We start from the raw sequence: 24,038 nt of genomic DNA, 5'->3' as shown, positions 1-24,038 counted from the left end.
ATGCACTGAAGTCCCTTTCCCTAAGATGACCTGCCCCTCTGACTGGTCAGGTGGCTTTCCAGGTCCTTAGAATTTAGGGGTTTGTTTGTTTGTTTGTTTTTTGCATGTAATTGTGAATAGTCTACTACATCAAGGCCTAAAACATTTTAGTGGAACTTTGAATCTTTTCCTGAGACTCTAATTTTTATACCTTTTCTCTTTTATCATGTGTCTTATCAACCGCTACTTTCCTAGTGATTTAATGACTCATAGGATGTATCTGAACACTTGACAGTATTCCAGATTCAAGCAGATGTCCCTATTAACTTGAGAGCAGTGTCATGTTTTCTTCCTAGTGACATGTCCAGAATTTTATTTGTTTCAGTTCAAAATTATATTCCAGTGATGATGTTCTCAGACCTCTTTTTTAAGTCTTGAATAAATCATGTGAGTTCATCATGTTGAGTTCAGAGCAGTTTATATCTTTGTTTGCCCCTTCCACATATCATTTCCAACTTGTACACATCAAACTGTTTTTTGAAATCTCTGTGTCCCTTTTTGACATTTGACTACCCCCTCAAAGTGGCATTATGTGAATTTCAGTATATAACTTCTCTCAAGATTGGTATTCGAAACCAGTACTAGCCTAGATTCATTTGCCATCTTAAGAAGTGCTCCTGTATAGCCTTGGTAATTGAGACGAGTTCTCTTTATAATACTCTTGTTATTTTTTGGAAACTCAGTTTTGAGTGGAATGTGTTTGTGTTTTGAACTGCTGAAGATAGTAATGAAGCTTAGATTGGTGAAATATAAAACTCAAGTAAAAATTTGTTTTGAATGTCAGCCATTAAAAATAGTCATAACACTTCTGCTTTCACTGATAGCTCTATAAAAGCAACAGAGTAAAAATTATCTAGTGTCCTAAAAGAGGGCCATACTGTGAATATAGAGAACATATGCCATAAAATAAAGAGTAAAAACTATGCCGTAAATATAGAGGAATGAGACTGTCTATACAAGCTTAACATGAAAAAATCTCCCTACTTGTGGTTTACTGTTTTATTCACTGTTTTCAGATGCTATAAATGAGACTAGTGTAATTCATTAGAGAAGGAAATTTTGACTCAATGAAAAAAAGCATCAAGTAAAAAATCTAAAGTACTGGTCAGTTATAGGATATCAAATCCACAAAAAGTTTTCTGATTGTAAACTATGTCACAGTATCCTTTTCTTAAAACTATAAGACTTTGGTAATTAATTTATTTTGAAAATAGCAATGTCTATCAATAATAAACAGATGTTATTCAGTTAAGGTTAGAACTAAAGTGTTCCTCAAGCCATGCTATTGGGGATGTCTTGTTTAAGACATTCTGGCCAATAGTTCTGCAATGTTCTGGCACTTGACTCCACCTTTTAAAGAAACAAATTATCTTTCTTGACACACCTTTCTGTCCTAAGACTTACATCTTGAGACTAGTTGTTAACAAATACAGGAGCAGTTGTCATATTTTTAGGCTTTGTTTCTCTGGCATTCTCCATTGGTGTCCTGAGACTTGTCTCCATTCAAACATGTTTGGTGTGATGGATTTTCAGCTGTTCCTTCTACTGTAGGTCTGGAGAGAGTTAGAACCATGAGAGAAAAGGTTCTTAGTTCTCATTCTCTCATGCAATTCCGTTCCATAGTGTTCCATTGTGCACATACTTTATTCTAGGTAATGTGAATAGAAAAGGGAAGTTCTTCCAAATGATGTTTTGCTAAAAAAAAAAAAGAAAAAAAAGTCGCTATTTGGCCACATAATGACAAAGTTACTAAACATTCAGTCTTCAGGTACAAATCAAAGAGATTAGACCAGAAGATACTTGCGTAATTTCCCCAAAACTCTAAATTTTTGCTACTGTGTGTTTCACTGACTTTCCTTGTGTATGCCTAGGGGCTGTATCCTCCTCAGCAATGAACAGAAAATTTAAGTTCATTCTTCTCATCCTAGGAAATTAACATCTGTCATGAATGTTTCTGAGCTTCATACTACTGTTTAGTTAGTCTAGTTCTGTAAGTTCTCAGCCATCCCTAGGTTATATCCTCCTTTTCCCATATCCTCTCTCAGGCCCTTGAGCAAATATAGTTTTGTCTCCATCACTGAGAGCCAGAAAACGGCTCATAGTGCATGTGCTCTCTTCATGAGCAGAGCAGGAAGAAGGAACAGTTTGGGCCACAGTTGTGGAGAGCTAGCTTCTCATCCTTTAGGGAGAAGAGAAAAGGTCCTGTGGGTATCACAAACACCAATAAATTCACTCATTTATTTTTCCTGTTTCTTTTAAGCCACATAGAATCTGATATTAGTTGTCTGTGATAAGGGGCCTTTTGATCTGCAATGGCATATTAGAAAAGTGAATTAGAAGTCAAAGACAAGTGTTGCTTTGTTTTGTCAACCCTGAGAATGTACTGTAAGGCCAAGTAGATTACATCTGTAAGGACATGCTGGGTTTTTAATTATTGGGTAAATAAATGTACAAAGACTTTTGCTTTGTTAGTGGTATGGAAGACTATTCTTTTTTTTTTTTTTCCTCATGGCTATTTGAATTCTGTTGCAATTAATAGCTTTTGTGCTGCCAAACTGCCTATTGAAACTTTGTTTTCAATAAAAGTTTTAGTCCTGAATAGTTTCCAGGGGAAAAAAAATGTTTACACTTAACTTTTGATTGAATAAATGAAGTTCATTGAGTTAGCCTGTCTTCTGCTTTTACGCTTGAAGGCCAGGTATCATTAATATTATAGAATTTCTGGGAATTTGGTGGCCATATTGTGTGTATCCCTCTGGTCTTCTCCGTAACAGGGAGATACAGGGCTGGGGTAGTGGCTCTGGTGAAGAGTTGATAAAAGTAACTCCTGTTAGCTGATAATCTCTAACCCTTGTAGAAACCATCAGAGAGGGTTCTCGAGCAAGCCAAGTACAAATCAGTAACTAGCAAGTCATCAGTCAATAAGCATTTATTGGCTGCCTGCTATGGGCCAGGCATTGAGCCCTGATTCAGCAACCCATATTTCTCACTGTGTAGGATGCATGTACTCCATTCTCTAGTGTTGCAGCAGGAGTACCTTGTCCTCTACTAAAGGAGAATTATGATAAATTATCAGCCTTTAATGGCGTGATTTGATTTAGTAAGAGCCCTTTCCAGTGACATTTTATGAACACTAAGGAGTTCCCAGTTTTCCTTTTTTAAGCCATAGGGAACCAATTTTGGTTGAATTCTCATTAGCAATGTCACTAAGTACAGTAACCCCCTCATGGCTGTGGAAGGTCACTTGTTTTCCTTTACAGAGTTCGTGTTTGCCCCTGACTCTTCAGAAAACCACTCCTTGTGACTGCCTTTACATCAGTCATTGGGAGACAGAGTATGCTATAGCCTATTTAAGCCATATTGTCATCTTCTCCTCAGACCTCAGCAGACACCTCTGAGTACTTGAGTAAAGGCACTGTGGAACAGTAGTTTGCAAGGCAAGCATGAATGGGCACTGACACTACTGCCCTTTGTTGTCTCTGTATATGAATTGACAAAAAAAAAAATGGATATATTCCAGTTAATCAAGGAAAAGTTAATTGTGGTATTGGCTTTATTTAATTTGGTCCTTTTCGCCATAGCAAACTGTTTAAGTTATACATAATTAAAGAAGAACTGACAGGGTTATGATGTTATAACAAATGATCCTCAAATGCGAGAGGTTTACCACAGAAAAGATTCATTTCCTGATCACACTATGTGTCCATTCAGGTCAACTGTGGCTCTCTTATACATACTTTTTACTCTGGAACCCAATCTCCTGAGTAGCCTCTCTCTGTTTCATTGCTAATCGTGTGCCAGAGGAAAAAAGAAAATGGCAAGCTACATACTGGCTCTTAGTGTCTGCTGGATAATGACATTTGTCACTTCTATTTGTATGTCATTGGCTACTGCATATCACATGGCAAGCTTCTTTGCGGGAACTGAGTAACATAATCTTCCTGCAGGAAAGAGCAACAAATATAGATGAATAGTATTTCCAGGCTACCGATATCTGTTCATTTCCACTGAAAGGATGTGTTTGTTCATTATAATTTATCAAAGTATAGGGCCATTTCTTAATATCCAACTTATCTTTTCAGTAGCCAGCTAGATTTACAGGACCAGAGTGGGTTATGCCTGATCTGTCTTTGTTTAAAGAAATAGATCATTGCTCTAGCCCAAATTTTTTTAAAAAATAAGTGATATCTATATTTCTTTGCAAAACAACAAAAACAACAACAACAATTCCTCAAGCCCCAGTGACTTCAGCGATGCCTGGAAAATACCTCGTTCATGTAATTTACATATATTGATATTTACAGTCTCCTCTCACCAATGATGATGATGATTGCCAATACCTTTGCAACACTTACTATATTCCAGGCACTATTCTAGGAGTTTTGCAAATATTAACGTACTTTATCTGTAAACAGCCCTATGAAGAAAATACTGCTGTTGTCCTTTTTGTATAGAAGAGAAAACTGAGGCACAAAGTAATTAAAACTATACCCATTAAGACAGTTGGATAGATAGTTAACTACTGTCTCTTTCATCTGGTTAGAACTCATGACTGACTTCTTTTATTATTCTATTTTCGTTCATATGACAGTGGTATGTGGACAGGGGCACATGGAGAAGGAAACTAGCATTTAATTAGGCTTGTTCCATTGTTAAGCACTCATGTAGATTTGTCTTCATCTTACTACAACTCTTTTACATATGTATTGTTATTTCCCCCATTTTATAAATGAAAGAACTAGAGCTCATAAAAGTTAATAGGAACACTCCCATTCAGACATCAGTAAGCCAGAGCTGAGGTCCAACCCCAGGTTTGTCTGGCTCCAAACAAAGCTGGGTGGTATTCCTCCCTGCGCCATGGAACCTCCTCGTACTCTTTCAGGCAATAGCAAAAGCTGTTCAAAAGAAGCAAAGCAAAAACGCGTGGTTGTTTTTGCCAACATATTCTTACACATCTCTGAATTGATTGATGGTGTTTCATTTACTCATGTAAAGCACAAGATCCATGGGACACATCAGGACAGCAGCACCCATGGAATGATTTGGCAGTCAGACTGTATGTCTGTAAGATCTTATTCTTCATAGTGAGCCTATGATATTGGTTTATTAGAACAGATGGGGTATTGCAGCCAAATATCCCAGAATACCTTCAAGATATAACCCGGTTATTGCTTATTTTTCTCAAAACGGATACTTAAATTTTGTTTTTATATATCACAATTCACTGATTTTGCCAAGGGCAAGTTTTATTGAAATTCTTTAAAAATGATTTTTTTCTTTTAATAATTTTTATTGAAAAGTTGAACAATGTGATCTTCAGAACCAAATATTATAAATGTCAGGAACTTGGAGTTTTAATTGATGCAACAAATGCTAGTGTATTGTTTTTACCTAAGGTTTCATTTTGAGGCTCAGTTTTTGTTGTTAAAAATGAAAATTAATAATTTATTCCTCATCTCTTTATTCACTTTATGTTGATTCCTCACCTCTCTATTCACCAAAATTTCTGAATGTATAATGTATAAAATGCTTAGTTAGCCTTTTGGGTTATTGGAAACAAGCAATCACTTCTTGGTGTTCAAAAGGAGTTTCACTCTCCTATATAGGTAGTCAGCTCTAATAGGATGATTATTTAATGGCCATTTATTCCTGTATGTTGAGTTAACCCAGAGCATCCACTTTCTGTTCGTTTGACCTAGGGCACTGGGGACACAGAAATAAATGAGCCAGGACCTATTGGTGGCAATATGTGTTTTAGATTTGGCAATTTTAGATTTTTTAATCTATTAATTTTTTAAAAAAATCTAAAGAAGTAAACTTTTTAAAAAAGTAGGTAGTTCCAAAGTTCAGTGGGAAAAAAATGACAGTTTCTACCTCTGTCCTCTTATTTTTAATTGCAGTTTGCATGGATCTTTCTAGAATTTTTTCCTAGGGAAAAATACCCTCAAAGTTTTACATTTTTAAGTAATTGGGTCATAGTGCCCTGTAGATTACTTTTTTCACCTAACAATACATAATAAACCTCCTTCCATGTCAGTTCCTCTAGTTTTTTTGGTCCACAGATTCCTCAAACCTTTCAGTCAATTCAACTTTAGTAGTTTTCTATGTGTAAGATTTCTTCAAAGTTTTTTCTTTGTGCTAGTACCCTTTCTTGATTTTTTTAGCATAATTTTTCGATATATATTTTTTATCTATGGATTTGTGTTGAGCTAAATGAATGTGTTTAACCATCTTTAAATCAAAGCCAGTTTTAATTTTTTCTTGGTTTAAATTATCTTCATTTGTTATTACTTTGGAATATTAGATATCATTCTCTACCACAGGTGATAAAAATTTTCATTATAGTACATTGAGTTTTTCTAGTGTTAACTTGGTATTCTTAAATCCTTTCTCTTTAAACAAGTAATCTAATTTGATCTTGCCACAAAAACTTAAAAAATTAGAAAATTTAGAGAAAATCTTGCATAAATCATCGAAAATGTTATTTCATAATATAGGATCTTTAGGGGATCTTTAATGGACTAACCAAGCTTATTTTAAATTATTTTCAACATGGTTCAAAATGCAATAATAGAAAGAACAGTGGGCTTGGAATCAGGAGGCCTGAGTTAGAATCCTGGCCCTGGAGCTTAGAACAAGGAGAATGAAATTTCTGACAACCCAGTGAATCATCTTAAGATTGCTAAGCTTACTCTATACCTCATAATATTGTCTTGAGAATCCAATGATGGAAAAATATTCATGTGAATAGCTTCATAATACAGTTATTAACACCCAATAAAAATTTATCATTATTGCATTTGCTTCTATCAGCTGTAAAACTTGTAGTGAGGGATATTCTAATTTTAAGGAAAATGGATGGGATCAATGATACATATTTACTTTCTTTGAAAGATTTGTTTTCCTAAGGGAAAACATTGTTGTAATACTTAGGATGAATGTGAACCCCTCTCCTCCACTTCTACCTCATATAAAAATTCAGACTCCAACCAAAACTGCCATTAAGTCATAAAACAACAGAGCCAGCTGAAGGGGGAATATAAGTTCAGCATAAACAATGTGATTTTCTTTTACTTTCAGTGTACTTAAATGAAGCAGGGTTCAACTTTGTGAGAAAATGCATTCAAGCTGTGGAAACACGAGGTCAGTATGGCCTGAGAAGTGCGTCGTTACTGGTGGGTGGTCCATTCTTAGATAGATATTGCTTGGAAAATGACAATGTATTTAGTCATTAACATGAGATTAATTTTAAGAATTATACGAATATATAAATTATATAGCTACGTAAATAGCTATACTTTGAACTTCAGTTTACCAAAAATCATCCTATAAACATACTTCTTTTTAATGACATTTCCTAAGACAGCCTCAGTTTACTTCTTATTGAAAGACTCTGTATTATTGTAAGCAACCCTTTAATTTTATTTTTTTTTCAAGCTTTAGGGAGATCAGTAAGATTCCTAACTACCTTGTCTTCAGCCCTACCTTCCTTGCATTACTTCCCTCAGTGATTTCAGTCACTGTCACAATTTCAGCATTTTTCTTAGTCCAATCATGACCTACCTCCTGATGCCCACTCTAGTTGCCTGTTAGACTCCTTCACTTCCAGGAAAACTTGTCTAAAGCCAAACTTGTATTGAGCTTTGGAATTCTTTAAACTTAGATTCAAATTTTGGCGCTACCACTTAGAAGTTTTTGGGAGTAGATTTCTTGAATTCTTTGAATCTGTTTCCTCACCTTTCAAATGAAGAAATGTCCATAAAACTGTTCAACATGCAGAACTTCGTGACTGAAGAAATAGATGAGTAATAGTGATCATCTCTTTTCCATCTTTAATGTTTTTTTATATTCAAATCATAGTGAACAGGCAAATGTACTTTGCTACTAGGAAAATCGTCAGACTTTCACATCACTGTTCAGTGTCTGCTCTGAGAAATATATGTCTGGTGGGTATTTCCAGGGTAGATTTGCTGCAGAATTGGATAAGTAGCTTTCAGATTCTCTCTAGGCATATGTCTGAGTTTTTAACATTCTGTACTTGGGAAGCTGTGTCTCAAGCCATTTTCTTGTGATTTTTTTTTTTTCTTCCCATTAGGCATCACCATTTTAGGCCTCTACCGAATAGGAGGAGTAAACTCCAAAGTTCAGAAACTCATGAACACCACATTTTGTAAGTTTTGGATAAAGCTAATTACTTGATGTTTGTATTCTTACGGATAATCCCAACCATAGGGTTTTTTAAATTTATTTATTTATTTTTGTTTTGTTTTGAGATAGACTATTGTCTTTGAGTATTTTTCAGTAATATTTAAAATTAGTATTTGTATTCATTTTTTAATGTTCAGTTATAATAGATGAACAATCAAAATTTGAGAGGGCGTCTTTTTATAATGTGAGACTTTTTGTCAAGTATCCTTTGATTAACTAGAGGCATAATGAGATTTATGGATGCTGGATTCAGATTACCTGGTTTAGAATTCTAACTCAGCCACTTCAGAGCTTTGTGACCTTAGGTAATTTGCTAAACTGAGTGAGCCTCAGCCTCCTCATTTGTAAAATGGAGGCAATAATAATGCCTGCCTCATTGAGCATTGTGAGGATTGGATATGTTAATCCACGTAAAGTTCTGAGAAGCATATCCGCATATGGTAAGCACTCTGTGATGTTAGCAATTAGAATTTGATTTAAAAAATGTTATTCCGCAAGACACCTTTGAGGTTTAGTATCAGAGTGAGCTTTAAGCAAACTCACACAAACAATTGTAAAGTTAAGTTCATTGGTATCCTAAGAAATAAATGCCTCTCTCTTTGACCTGCTTATATTTGGATCCATGTTCTTAATGGGGTGAATGATATTTCAAAGTGCACACTTTAAACATCTTATTTTTCAGCTCCAAAATCTCCTCCTGATATTGACATTGATATTGAACTATGGGACAACAAGACAATTACAAGTGGACTAAAAAACTACCTCAGGTGAGGAGGATTTAACGCCTGGTGCTTTGCCCGTGAGTTTCACTCCTTAGTTCATTTCCTTCACTGAAGGTGAACTAGCACAATGTGGTAATGTTTATGTTTAGTATTCTGGAATTTATACTTGATTTTTAAAATAATAAAAATAAAAGCCTTCAATATTTGATGAATACTAATTTCTGTTTAATATTAAATTTTAACTGGGGTTCCCATGTATTTTTTAAAAAATAAGTTGAAATTTAATGTTTTGTGTTTTGTTTTTTTTTTTCTTAAACTGTTGTCCCCATATCTGAGAGGGGTTGTGCTCACAAAGTGAAAAAAAAATAACCTCTCAGCCACCTCTCAGCAAGAGGTGCTACAGGGCATTGGCACCTCTGAGGTTTGCATTTCAGGACTGCCTGGAGCTTCCCTAGTACCTAATCACCCAATTCTTAAGAAGCACTAAAAGTTCAGGGGAAATAAAAGGAAACTGCCATTCTACAGTTGCTTCATTCTCTCTTGCAGGTGCCTTGCAGAACCACTGATGACTTACAAGTTACATAAAGATTTTATTGTTGCTGTTAGTAAGTACCCTTCCATTGATGTAGTTTTATACTATGTTACTTAGAGGTATAAGTTTAAACCAGCTGGTTAAGATTTCCCTACATATTGCTTAAGAAATTGTCAATCTGATACTTAATAGCTTACAGTACAGTTTATAAACAGAGAAACTGCAGAACAACTACAATATGTTGTCACTTAAAAAAGCCACATTGGAGTTATGGTCTGGTGTGATTAGAAAGAGCCGTGAGGAATTATCCTAATTGCATTTTCCTTGATTGAGGGATGTCAGTTCCTTACAAGTGCAACTTTATAGTTAAATATTTAAGATTGCAAATAATGTACAGTCAATTATGCCACTACCATACACATTCTCACATACTGTATTCCTAAGTCTGGAGAGAAGAATCAGATACTTTTTGTCAGGTAACAGTCACTTCCATCAATCTCCTTTCCCTCATATTTACATTAATGACCACATATCTATGTCATTTCTTTAGATCTGTGACTGTTAAAATGTGATGTGAATAGACAGGTTTAATTCAAAACTTGTGGAAAGGTAGGGAAGAGGTCAGTGAGAAATATGTAACCTGAGAAGGTAGAAATATGTACTTTTAAAACACTGGGACCAAAATGCCAGGGTGCCATTTGAGCCTATTACAACGAATTGTAACAATTAGGAGTTAGCATTTCATTGTTAAAATGTATGAAGTGTGACTGTAATGGGTATTTTTCACAATCCAAGAAAGAAATCAGTTACATTATTTTATTACTATACATTGTAATGTCACAGAAAATATTGTCTGCTGAGAAAAATGTCAGATATAGTTGAGTGACCTTGTTTTTTAATCCTGCATACATGATTAACTGTATGATCTTGTAAATAGTTATATACTACTGTACTATTATGCTTTCTCGTGAAAGCTCTCCATTCTACATTAGAAAATATATAAGCTGACCTCTCATTTCAATGATTAGGAAATCAGGACCCAGAGTGGGCAAGATTTTGTCCAAGAACACCAGTAAATTCATGGTAATAGCAGGACTAAAAGACAGTTGTTTGTTGTTGTTGTTGTTGTTGTTGTTGTTGTTGTTTTATCTTAGAACTCTTTCTTATAAAAAATATTTGTTTTATAACATGGCATTTGAGCCACTTAGCTAAAATGACTCAGTGAGCTGGTAGTTTTGATAACGAAAGTTTGGTTGCAAGATTTTTTTCCTCCACTAATTCTGTGGTAAATAATCATATTATTCACTACCCTGATAATTAAAATGCATTCCTATCTATAAGAATTTACCTTTTGTCTGGGTCAAGATAATCCCATTTTCTAGACAGTAAGTTAATAAAATTAGATATTTAGTTTTAAGCAACAGAAATCCAGCTCAATAAGAAGGGGAGGTTATTTAGAGACTAAGAGGTGTCTCACAGAATTCCGTGACAGAGGAGGAGTCAGGCCTTCCCTTGGCTTGCAACATGAACTGCAAAGTTGGGAATTGATGTTTCTCTCCCTACTCATTTTGGAGAGTCTGTCATCTCTGTTCTTTGCTGCATGTCTGCCTCATTCTTGTTTCCCTTTTCAGTCAGTTTGTCTTGGCTTTGGAACACATTTGCTCATATCATAGTTTTATATGATCTACTTTTTTATATATCTAGTAGACAGATCAGTTTTGGTAACTACATTCCAGCTTCTGGGAGAGAGCTGTGTTTGACCCAGGCTTTCCTCACCCCAAATAGTGTAGTACCCAGAAGAGATGGTGATCCCATAATATAAACCGTATGAGTTGGGCATTTTCCAGAGAAAGAGCTTGGTAGTGTGGGCAGTCACACCAGAATTCGTTTATTGCAGTAAAAGAATGTTATCCTTGTTCTGAAGCTTTAGACATTTCTCTAGCAGACATGTCTGCATCTTAGCTTTTGCCTGGAAGACTAGACTTGCTATAGATTTTTCACCTTTCAGATTTACCATTGTCAGCATGAGCTTAAAATCTACTAGGTTTCTGTTTATGCAATGATTTTGTGCTTCAGAAAAATAACTCCTGGATTTTTAATCTGTAAGATTTGGAAAGGAAATTTTATGTATTCCAAATGCTTCCTCTGATCTGCCAGAGTCACTTGGATCTTTCAGTGTGATAAAGTATATTATAGTGCCTGACACATTAGGCAGTCTGTAATAATTGCTGCGATCGCTCCCATTGCTGAAGGTTTGATTCTGTCTTGTAGCAAAACCAAAGCAGGTGATGTGTTCTGGTTGTACGAAAGTATATAGTTCAGTGGCTAAGAGCATAGGTCTGGATTAGATAGACCTGGGCTCATTAACTTCTTTACTCACTAACTTCATGGCCACGGACATGTTACTCAGCCTCTCTCAGCCTTAGGGAATGATTGTGATGATACCATGTGAAGCAGTGCTTATAAGGCATAAGGGTAGGAGTGGTTATCATGATCTACACATTTGAATGCAATTAAAACGAGCATTTGCGATCTTTTTTTATGTTACAGAATCTGATGACCAAAACTATCGGGTAGAGGCTGTACATGCATTGGTGCACAAATTGCCAGAGAAAAACAGAGAGATGCTGGACATCTTAATAAAGCACCTGGTCAAGTAATTCTCTGACTCATATTGTTCACTTAACTACTTGTTCAAGTGCTGAAGTTAACCTTTTTCATGTCTTCTTAAAGTGTATGATGGTGCTGTGATGTTGCTTTTGTAATGAGAGTCCATAGAATGCGCTTAAAAAATGATTTGGCAGTTTATTCTTAAGATATATCTATATTTACATGTGTCTGTGCCTGTGTATATCTTTTTATATTTACAACATGAAAATAATTATATCTGATTACATGTTAATTTAAAAATGTATGAAGGAGTTTATAGTTGTTTCCCTAATTCTTTTAGAAAAATTGTGAGCCCTAAGCTTGAAGACTGGTTCTCCAGATTACCAGGGTGATCAGGTTCTGCCAGGTCAAACTTCCACTCTAACATTAGGTTCCTTTTTTGGATTCATAGCATCTCTTGGTCTCTGAAGATTTTCTGACTCCAATGTTAGTTCATCCACGTATTTAAAAATCTCGATAGATAGATATTATATTAGTCAAGTTTCTCCAGAGAAACAGAATGAATAGGATGTTTGTGTGTGTATATGAACACATACATACACATATAGATATATATCTCCTGCTCATGTGTGTGTGTGTGTGTGTGTGTATGTGTGTGTGTGTGTGTGAGAGATTGATCGATTGCAAGGAATTGGCTTACATGACTGGGAGATTGGTAAACCTAAAACCTGCAGGGCAGTGTGGAGACCCAGAGAAGGGTCGATATTGCAGCTCAAATCTGAGGCAGCCTAGAGACAATTCCCTCTTCCTCAGGGGACCTTAGTCCTTTTCTCTTAAGACCTTCAGCTGATTGGACAAGGCCCACCCACGTTATGGAGGGTAACCTACTTTATTCACAGTCTACTGATTTAAATGTTAATCTCATGAAAAAAAAATACCTTCCCAGAAACATCTAGAATGTTTGACCAAATATGTGGGTACTGTGAGTGGCTTAGCAAATCTAACTGTAAAATTAATCATCACATATGTATCTAGAAATTGACACACATGCATACTCTTACACTATTAATCCAGCAGTCTCTTTGCCTTGCTGCTGGAAACAGAAGTCCAAATTCATATTTTAAACATATTTGAGTTCCCTTACCATCTCATTTAAATAGGAACATTTTCCATCTTGAATAAATGTCATGATTCACAACTAAGTGATTAATCCCTTCCTTGTTTGCTAGTAGTCACCCAACTTATGCTAATTTGAACTATGCACATTTGAAATAGTGCTGCATAACATATTAATAAATCTCAGCTTGTAGGCTGAGGCTGAGATGATAGCAATCGTGAATAAGTATGAATGAACGTGAATATAAAAATGGTGAAATAAGAATGAATCCACTAGGAATGACATCATTTCACGTTTACTGTTAACTATGACCCATAGCAACTCCTCTTTTTACTAATGAACAAGGACTCATTATCCTTGGTCAGAATTAGTCTCGAATTATGTTTTTGAATTGTGTATAACCTGTTCGTGAAATTTAACTACAATGGATTTATTGGGCATTTTCTTCTCGTATTCAACTAGATTTCTAGTAAAGTCTTTTTAAATGTGCTTTTAAAAGTGAGCTGAGTGTCATGTAAAATGTTTTTGCTTAATTATCCAAAGTATTAGATGAACACAAGCTTCACCCTTAATATGAGTATGTGTCATTTTGATAAAAGGGAATAGCAGGGCAGAGTATCTGACCATAAAAGAGTACTTAAAATTATTTTGCTCATTCTTCACCACCATTTCTGGCTTTTTTTCTTCTCTCTCTGTTATTTATTTACTGACTTTTTGAAACTAATTTCGTAACATCTCTATTTTTTAAAGGTTTATTCAATCAAATAAAAAAACAGTTCATCATTTTTCCCACCCTGACCCACCTCTCACCTCTTACAACTTGACTATTTAGAAAAATTAGCCTGTAATGGAATATTTTACATTTTCTTCATGTCACAAATTTGGTAGATGAGAATATTTTATAATTATTAAACATTTAACTTAAGATATTACTGTTGCTGTTATTTGCAGAGTGTCACTACATAGCCAACAAAATCTCATGACTGTCTCAAACCTTGGTGTCATATTTGGCCCAACTCTAATGAGAGCACAAGAAGAAACCGTGGCTGCTATGATGAATATTAAATTTCAGAATATTGTGGTTGAAATTCTTATAGAACACTATGAAAAGGTAGGCTGAGTTTTCATGTGGAAATATCAAATTTTGTATCTTGCATTTGTATCATCTTGGTTTTGCATTTGTATTATTATCAATGAACTCCACCTCATGATCTCAGATTCCTATAAAGTGTCAGTCTTGTATATTTTGTGTAAATTACTTCTTTGCGAGGACTTTGATTTTTTTCTCGTTCAGTTCTAAGTGTTCCTCAAAATGCTCCGGGTAGATGGTTTTCTTTCCTTACGCATCATTTACTTTTCAAGATTTTCTTCTTTTGCATTTATGTAGTCAAGTTTTCTTGCTCATGTTCAGAGAATACTTTAGCATCATTTTTGTGGTTGTCTATTTTAACCTTTTTATCTCTCTGGAACTCAACTCTTATTTATACCACAGAAGTGATATTCTGAATAAAACAATAAAAAAGAAATCAGGGAACAGAGTCTTGAAGTCTTTTCTATATCCAGTCCCTAAGGACGATTTCTTTAAAAGAGTGAGATCTTAGAATAACTATGGAAATTGGAAATTGGGTAAGCTAACTTAATTGGGTTATTAAGCAGATTCAGCCCTTGCATGTCTAAACACTTGTGATACATTTGTGTCTGATCTAGTCCTTGTGAGAGAATGAACGTGCCTCTCTCCTTCCCCAGGTCCCTTTCTAATGCCTGTGGAAGAATAACCTTAGTGTCTACAGTTGTAAGCTCCCTCACAGCTCAAGAGCACATGGCTGCATCCTGTAGCTGTGCTTAGACCTCTCCCTGCAGCTTGTCACATTTTTTGACAGCTCAGAACCAACATGGCAGCACCTTCTCCTAAGAAACAAAGGGCCGTTCAACTGGAAGGAAAAATGCAGAACGAAACTCTTCTCCAAAGGCTACATTCAGCATAAAGGGGGAAAGAGAATACCACAATAAAAAAAATCAATGTGTCTTGACATACACAGCTGTTCGCTTTCGAAAGATTTCTTAAACTTACTGGGAAATCTTCTTACTGGGAAATTTCACTGTTGGGCAATGGGGTAGCACAAGAAAGAAAACCTAGAGAAGAAACATCACTCAGTATAAATGGAAAAGAAAGTTATAATTGCCCTAGGATATTTATTTTTTGTATCGAGCATCTCTTAGCATGCAACTGATCAAGTAACATAGTTCTAAGATTATTTAATAATTCTCAAAGTTTATTTTATGATGAAAATGGTCATTTCACCATTTTGTTGATCTTGGTCCATTTTTCTTCATGTAGATTTTTCATACTGCCCCAGACCCAAGCATTCCTCTTCCTCAGCCTCAGTCTCGATCTGGATCCCGAAGGACACGCGCAATCTGCCTCTCTACAGGCTCCCGGAAGCCCAGAGGGAGGTATACTCCGTGCTTGGCAGAACCCGATAGTAAGTGTGCTGGCCTTAGGGAGATGCACTCCTCATTCTTCAATTCAGCCTCTCTACCTCTAATTAGGTAGAAATAGATGTTTTTACTGATGCCATCTCCCCAGTCCCCCCCTCCACCCCCGCCCCAAACATTATTTATATGTTCTCTGTCAGTATAGTTGCAAGGTACCTTGAACAAGCAAATTCATTACTGCTACAAAGGAAAAAAATTACTCTGCTCAATGCTTTTTTTTTCTGCAGCTGTGATTAAGTACATCAGGTGGTACTTTGTAGCAGATTTTGTCCTATTGTCAAAGTGGTAGAGAAGAAAGCAGGAGAAAGTCTAGCTGAAGCAGTCATTTTCTTTCTTCTTTTCACATTATGTTCTTAAAGTATTATCTCTTGAGGATCAAAGTGTTTCAAAGAGAGAAAAAAGAAATAAAAGGAGAAACTACACCACACATTGTCACTAACTTACTATTCTGAGGCAAGCCCCAAGATGAAGAGATGGCAGCTTGAGCCCGTAGCATGTGTTAAACTGTGTCCATTTTCATGTTATTTTATATCTCTGAGCCCCCAATTTCTTTCACAATCAACATTTAATAGAAAACACCATTTTTTAAGTTTGGATATATTTGAACACTTTTTTTCCCCCCTCTGATTTTTTCTTATACCTTACTTTTGGGAACATTAAAAAATACACCCAGTTAAATAACCAGTTTCTTAGGTTCCTATATTCTTATCAGGGAAAGGAAAAAGTCGTGTCTTTAAAAAATTACGAGCAGCTTATAATTTGCAGCTGATATTTTATGGAGCCTTTGAATAAAGGACTCAGAGTAACTTATTCTGAGTTATTCTGAGTTATAATCACCTAAGATCAGAAAAGTAAAAAAAATGGAGAAATATGTCTTTAGTAGTCCCTCTTTTTGTTGACTTTTTTGGGGGTGAGGATGGTAATATCAGCATGGAATCATTTCTCTTATGAGTCTTGTTTCAGAAGCAAATTTTATCTGAATCCAGGTCAGCCCACTCATGCTTCAAGAAGTAACATTATTTCATGTTATATATAAAATCTCTCTTGAATAGTATTGAGAAAAATACATTCACCAAGTTCAAATGCATATTTTAAAGCCTTTCTTGAGGACTGAGTATAGTCCTTCAGACCCAGTAAAGGCCCATCACTTCAATGGGGTAAGGTGGCCACAGGCATGTGTAAATTGGAGAGCAGAAAGGTTTGGTGGTACTGTTCTCAACAGAGAGCCACTGTTCTTTTCTCGCTCCTGCTCCTGCTCAGGTGACTCCTATAGCAGCAGCCCAGCCAGCACACCCATGGGGAGCATCGAGTCACTCTCCTCTCACTCCTCTGAACAAAACAGCACTACAAAGTCTGCTTCCTGCCAGCCCAGGGAGAAATCTGCAGGGATTCCTTGGATTGCATCCCCATCACCTTCCAATGGACAGAAAAGTCTTGGTCTCTGGACAACTAGTCCTGAATCCAGTTCTAGAGAAGATGCAACCAAAACAGATGCAGAATCAGATTGCCAGAGTGTTGCCTCTGTCACCAGCCCAGGGGACGTTTCCCCACCCATTGACCTGGCCAAGAAAGGGCCTCATGGGCTGTCGGGACTGAAAAGAGCCTCGGCTACGTTTCTCAGATCCATCTCTGCAGCCGAAGGTAAGCCAGAGTAGAGCCTTATGCAAGATGTCATTATCTCCGTGTCACTTGCCAGATTACTTAGCATGATTAAGCAGGGGAAAAGTTAATGGCAAAGGGACTAACAATGCTTATCTACTTTGTTCCTGAGCTAGGATTTTGCAAACTCTTGGGTACTGTGACTTTTTCTCTGGCTCTTTCCATCTCTGTGAGATGATGTCTTTGTAATTACTGTAGATTCTGATCTCCCTGAGTGATGGGTTGCTGTGCTTAAAGAACATTCTGTACCTTCTTATTTGGGCTCAGAGAAGAATGCTTCCTTTTGTTGCGTGCATGTACTGTGTTTTGCTATTATTTTGTCTAATAGCGCTTTGCCGTTTTCTTGGACTTTCTTTTTAGGAAACAAGAGCTACAGTGGTTCAGTTCAAAGCTTAACTTCCATAGGTTCCAAAGAGACACCTAAAGCCCCACCAAACCCAGACCTGCCTCCAAAAATGTGCAGGAGGTTAAGACTAGACACCTCCTCAAGCAATGGCTACCAGCGACCTGGCTCCATGTAAGTGAGAGACAGTTTGTGTTTGCTGTGTCTCCCAGGGGATAAATCGTGGTTGAGATGTCCAAAGGAACCCTTCAGACTCCCACAGCTACGTGCCTCATCTATGGAGTGGGTACAGTCAATTTCTGCAAGTGATGTGAAAATTAGAGTAGGCTTAGAATATATATATAAACAATCTCATGAGGAGGCACTTCAAGCACTTTTCTTAGAAGCAGAGCTATGGCTTAATTTAAGGACATGAATGTAGAGGTGTAATATAGTAGTTGTGGGCTTTGAGACTAGAAGCCTTCCTATAAAAGCTAAACGTTGACTTCTCAGCTGGGGAGACCGCTGTGCCAGGCCCAGAACCCAGCCCCCGCTTCTCTCTGTTAGAAATACAACTGCTTTCTAGCTTGTGAAGGTTGGCTTTCTCTCCTCATCATCATATGTCTCCTCTACCTGAGTGCTCACTGATTTAAACAAGCTCGTAGAGGCCATAATAGGCAAAAGGGAGCACTTCTAATCAGAAGAAATGACCTGGAAGTGTAAAGGCTGATAGGGTAGGGTACATAGACCTGAACAGATCCAGAGTCAAGGAGGAGAAAAAGGGAACCTGGATAAACAGGTAAGCAATATCCAAAGAGGAAAAGTTTCTCTCCCTTTTAGTTTATTTTACTGACTTTTTCCGAGTATTTCTAAATCCTGTATTCACTCTTACTGAACATCTTTACATATGTTCTCTTTCAAGGCCCACACTATCCCTGCGCAGTAGGCAGTTTAAATCTCATTTTAGAGATAATGAGAAAAGACACTTAGAAAGTTTAGAGATTGCACTCTGAGTGTTTCATGTCAAATTTATTCAGTTAAAAAAATAAAATTCTAAAAAGTTTAAGGAACCAGTCCACATACACTCAGCTAGTAAATGGCAGAGCTGGGACTCCAACCCAGGTTCCTCGAACTCGAACTTGTGCTCTTTCTGTAATGCTATGCCCATTTTTAATATGGTGGTATTTCTGATATTTAAATTTTCCTCACAAGTCCCGTAAGACATTTTACTAAGCTTGTTTCCATAGAAACAGTCTTAAATTCATTTGTTCCTCCTTTTCTTTGATAAAGACCTTTGCTTTCAGAGAGTGTTTAATATATATATATATCTCTCGGGCAGTTACCATGATATAGACAAGTGTATCTACAAACCTGTCTACACCCTAGTGTGTATAGTTCTAGCCATTAAGGGAAATTAAATTTTAAGCCACTATATCCTGGATGGTGGGAGAATAGAAACTCCATCCTTTGTAAGAGAAAGAGAAGAGCTTCTGTTTTGTGATTGTACTGACAGTTAAAGAAGAAATTAAAATGAGAGAGAGTATGTTCCGTGTTAGGGGTAAAGTGACCCTTGAGATTACCAAGTAGCTTGGCTCTGGAGTTTGTAAGAGAAATAAGATAAATTTTTTAAATTGTGTTCAGAATATTATTCAAGGCATTTGATCTCTCTTCTAGGAAATATAGAAACTTTTCCAATTGCCCAGGGTACCTTAGTTTTAATTTTTTTTCACTTTCTGCGTAGTAGTCTTACCTCCTCACATAGACCATGCCCTTCCTCCCATGATTTGAAACAAAATTTGAGTCTCCAAATGTATTTATTGGCCATATTTTCAGAATTATCTCTTTCTACTTTACAGAAACTGTGTTCAAATATTTAAACATATATGAAACTATTTTAGAATTAGTTTGTCTTAGCTATCAGAATGAGCAATTCTTTTGTCATGTTGATTTGATTTTTCTCTGGTGGCCCACAGGAGTCAATAGTATCGCTATCTGGAGCAAAAGAGGGAGAAAATGTTCCTTTTTAATGCTCTCACAATTTTCTGACATAGAAAAAATGAGAATACTAAGATCCCCAGAGGAGGTAGCTATATATTACAGATCCGATACTCCATGAGACCAGAGCTAAAACTTACTTCCACATTAAAGCTTAAAACAATTAAAATTCAGGTCAAATTTTAGGAACAGTTTTTTTAACTAATCATTTTTTGTTTTAGTTAACTGATTACTCTGAATTTCACTTCGAACTAATGATTTTCTAATTTAATGAAATTTGCATTTTAAAATTATTTTTCAGTGTGGCAGCAAAAGCCCAACTGTTTGAAAACGTTGGTTCACTTAAGCCAGTTTCTTCTGGGCGGTAAGTCCTCAAAACTCTTAAAGTAAAAAATAAAATAGTGTTGAAATTGTTGCCTTGTGTTGGCAGTGCAGGTCGTCTGCACTGCAGCTCTGCAGCTCTGCCCCTCTGCCCCTCCGTTCTTCAGATGGTCAAATCCATGTGCACTGTCCCTTCACAGGAAATGGTCCTGTCTGTAAACAGCATCTCCGTTTCAGTGATGCTTCATTTGCTAAAATCTTTACAAAGAAAGGTTTCTAAACAGGTTTTCTAAAAAACACAAGTTGCCATAACCGTTTGTTTGCATACCAAAGACTCCTTTGACGATAGTTTGTGGAAAATATTCGAAAGTATATTCTTAACTTTTAAAAGTTATGGAACTTTTTCTGGAAATATCTCTGTGAACATGCATTGAAAAAATATGCTTATTCCTAATGGCCACTGTGGTGCTATAGAGCTGAGTGCCCCAGGTTGCTCTGTTTTTTGGAGTACAATACTTCATTCTAGGTTGCCAGATTTTACCTTCCTCTCCATTGTTAAAAGGACACAGGTCGTTACATCTTGCTGCTGTTAATGTGCTGGCTCTAAGGTTCCTGCTTTCCTCTTTCCAAGTTCCAAATTGATTCTTTCTATCTGCTGTGGGCTTAGGTTTTTAATTTGAATATGTCTAAAATAATGGCATTTCTTAGTATTTTGATTTTTTTCTATATATTTTTACCATCAGCAACTAGTACAGGTGGGAGGCATTGAATGAATGCTTGTTATTGAAAGCATATAATTGAGAGCACTTGAAGAACAAACCCTGATTTTTCCTTTGGATGTCCCAAGACAGTTTTGAGCTTCCCATGTCTGAATAATTGAGTCTGTGAAATAAAGGAATCACAGATAATTGAAGTATTAATATGTAGTTCTTTAAAAGTTATTCAACCATAGAATTCATTTCAATCTTATAAAAAGTATTTGGACTTTCAGCAAGAGTTTAAGCACGTACACAATTTTGGGCTTGTGCTAGTTACCAGAGATAACAGTGACATTCAAACTCTTGTTTTTGTTGTTGTTTTCTTTTTTTCAAAGCCTAGACAGGCCTTCAGGTATTGGTGTTTTTAACTCCACAGAGTAGAGCCATGTTGGTGTTTTTCTAGGACGTTGGTCAGTGCACTGCATTTATACAGCAGGTTCCAGAGTACTTGCATATATCTTACCTCTATCTGTGGCATCTTTACCTTCTTACCTCTTTATCAAGACATGATGGAAACTAGGCACCATGCATGTCAGAGCAATCATATCTCTGAAGCCGTCATCATTTTTAGGCCTGAGTGTAGGGGATTTAACCTTGCTACTTCTGTCCAGCTATATAATTGAATTGCTCCACTAGATGGAGCCCGTTTATTAGGAAGCTCTAAACAATCTACTAAGAAAGAATGCGAGTATTGTAATCAAAGAGATAATCCCATGGAGCTTTAAGAAAGCAAGCTATTAATGAAGCAAATCAGAGTGCTGTCATATCATAAAGATATATTCAGTTATTCAACAATCAACCTATGCATTTTTAATATGCTTTTACATTCTAAATACTACTCTAAATCAATTTTTAATGACTGTCAGCATAAACTTAGAGCTCACTCAGTGATACATTGAAAATTATGGTCTTTCTCTGTCAACTAGTGCATAGCACTGTGGACCATGTTGTAACTTTTCACCAAGAGATTCTTGGTCCAGCACTTCCTAGTTGTGTAACTTTTGAGTTACATATTTAAGAAATCTATTGTCTTTATAAAATGAAGATCATAATTCTGATTTTGCCAAAGTGTTATAAATTTCAAAGACACAGCAATGTATTTGGTAAGTTCTCCATAGATGGTCTTTATAATAACAATTATTGTTATAACTTTTATTGAAACTGCTTGCTAAAGGTAGTCAAGCCTTAATTAATATATTAATGGTATTTAAATATTAACTTTTTAACAGTCATCTGATACTCCTTGGTACCGTTAAATACAACTGAACGGTAGAAGTTGAAGGCATTTCAGTTACTACTCTACAATGCTTATTTCGTGTTCCTTTTCGAGAACTCGGAGTTGCCCTTGAATTAGACCTTGAACAATGCTAGAACCAGTAGTGGGTAATGGGAAGATATGTTTGTGAAAGAGACTGATTAGGAGATTTTAATGGATGGCCCGAGCAACAGAAAAGTCACGTCTCTGGAAGTCATTGCAGGCTCTGGGAGCCCTTGAGCAAATGGGCGATCTAATCGATGGTACACCTGAACTGATCATTCCGAGTAGCCTTTCTAGGGAGTTGTGAAGAGGAGAGAACAGTCAGCCATTTAGGATGGAACTGGTGAAATTTAAGGCCTAGGGAGATTTAAAAGGCCTTAATTAGTGCAGTAACAAAAGCATGACAGGCAGTAAGGAGAATTTTATGGATAAGATCAGGATTGGGCAACTGCTTTGATACTGGGAGTGAAAGGCAGATAGATAAAGAAGATTCTAAGTTTGAGACTGAGGTCAGAAAGAATGGCAGTTTAGCTTCTGGTCTCAGCTTGTGAGTACAGGAGGGAAAGAAAGTCCAGAACCTTTGAGGAGCCTGAACATAGAGGCAGTTAGACATGTGAGCTGGAACCAGGAAAGAGCATGGAATTTGATGCCGTTAGAGAAACTTTTATGTGGCAGTTACTCTTCACATATGAAGGTGAGGCTTACTGAGTGAAAAGGAAAAATTACTGAGCATTGTTTGGTCTTTGGGGAATAGTTTTATTTAAGGGTCCAGTGAAGAAGAATGCAAAAAAAAAATGATCAGGAGGAGAAGGTATAGTCAATGTGGCAGAAACTGCAAAAAAGTCAAGGAGATCATTAGAAGAAGACACTGGCTTTAACCTCTAAGATATATGTTACTTCTTGGGGATTTAAACAAATATCCGTGTGCATTTTTACTCCCTTCAGAAATGAAATTCTCAGCACACAGAAAGGATGAATGTGTGTGTGTGTGTGTGTGTGTGTGTGTGTGTGTGTGTATCACTGTTTGGTGGCCCTCCAGTAAACATTGTATCAGTTTCAATTGATGGATTCTTTAATTTGCTAATGATTAAGGTAAGCATTGCAAATTTTGCACACTGACCCTATCAAACCTTTGTAAGTCTACTGGTCAGCATCAAGCAGCATTTAGAATTAGGAATGGAGCTTGTGATCCGATCATCTTTTTTGGATGATGAATGTCATTACCTTATTCTACCATGCAGTATGAAGCAGGATTTTCAAAATCTTTTTCGAAAAGATTAGAATCTTTTGAAGAGACTCAATAGGTGACAGGTGCTTTTCACATCTTCTTCAAAACACCAAGGCATTAGCACCTAGAGAGAAAACTTCACTCTCACAGAAGTCTACATTAAATCATAAAAGCTCTCTGTTGAGTTAACACCTGTAGTTACAGAGCCCAGCAGAAGAAAATTATACCTGTCTAGACACATGCACAGATAATTGAAAAGTCATGACATATTTTTTGTACCGTGTGTTTTTGACACATTTAACAATGTCTGTTTATTTGGTGATATAATTATTCTACATGCCTTTTTCTACCATCTAATCTTATAAAATACTATAAAGAGAACTTTCATGTCTGAAATATTAATAAAAAGTTTAGTTGGCTTTTTTAAAGTGCAATTTCAAAAATTATATCTTTGCAAGGATTATTATATCTTAATAATTTCTGTAAGTCTGGAAATTGTTTTCTTCTGCATCTCTTAATTTATTTTAAGGACTCAAGGCAATAAGACTTCATGTTTATTGGAGGAAATTGTTAGAAAATTTGATTTTTTGGAAAACCTTTACATATTTACATCAGATATCAGATCAAATGATTATGTTTGAATAGAAAACTTGTAAGAAAAACTAATATTTTTTTTCTATTTAAGAGTATCATCATCTGCTTCTTAGAAGTCTTTAAAACTTGATATCTTCTCCCGCCCGCCCGCACCATGTCAGCCAGTACCTCCATGTGCA

The 24,038-nt window shown here is 36.3% G+C and overlaps 1 protein-coding gene across 6 annotated transcripts in view; it reads left to right on the top strand.

Moving 5' to 3' along the window:
- Window positions 1-24,038, top strand: part of ARHGAP42 (Rho GTPase activating protein 42) — a 229,197-nt gene that overhangs the window by 197,453 nt on the left and 7,706 nt on the right. For all 6 annotated transcript variants that reach the window (XM_039881976.1, XM_039881978.1, XM_039881977.1 and 3 more), the window contains 10 exons: window positions 7,120-7,182; window positions 8,135-8,209; window positions 8,930-9,014; window positions 9,516-9,574; window positions 12,052-12,157; window positions 14,180-14,339; window positions 15,567-15,711; window positions 16,985-17,365; window positions 17,744-17,900; window positions 20,002-20,064. In XM_039881976.1, the coding sequence (XP_039737910.1) occupies window positions 7,120-7,182; window positions 8,135-8,209; window positions 8,930-9,014; window positions 9,516-9,574; window positions 12,052-12,157; window positions 14,180-14,339; window positions 15,567-15,711; window positions 16,985-17,365; window positions 17,744-17,900; window positions 20,002-20,064 (1,294 nt within the window). The remainder of the gene's footprint in view (window positions 1-7,119; window positions 7,183-8,134; window positions 8,210-8,929; window positions 9,015-9,515; window positions 9,575-12,051; window positions 12,158-14,179; window positions 14,340-15,566; window positions 15,712-16,984; window positions 17,366-17,743; window positions 17,901-20,001; window positions 20,065-24,038) is intronic.

This window comes from Pteropus medius, unplaced genomic scaffold, assembly GCF_902729225.1.
Source record: "Pteropus medius unplaced genomic scaffold, Ma_sr-lr_union100, whole genome shotgun sequence".
In the NCBI taxonomy this organism is placed as follows: Eukaryota; Metazoa; Chordata; class Mammalia; order Chiroptera; family Pteropodidae; genus Pteropus; species Pteropus medius.
This window is presented reverse-complemented; position numbering and strand designations above follow the sequence as displayed.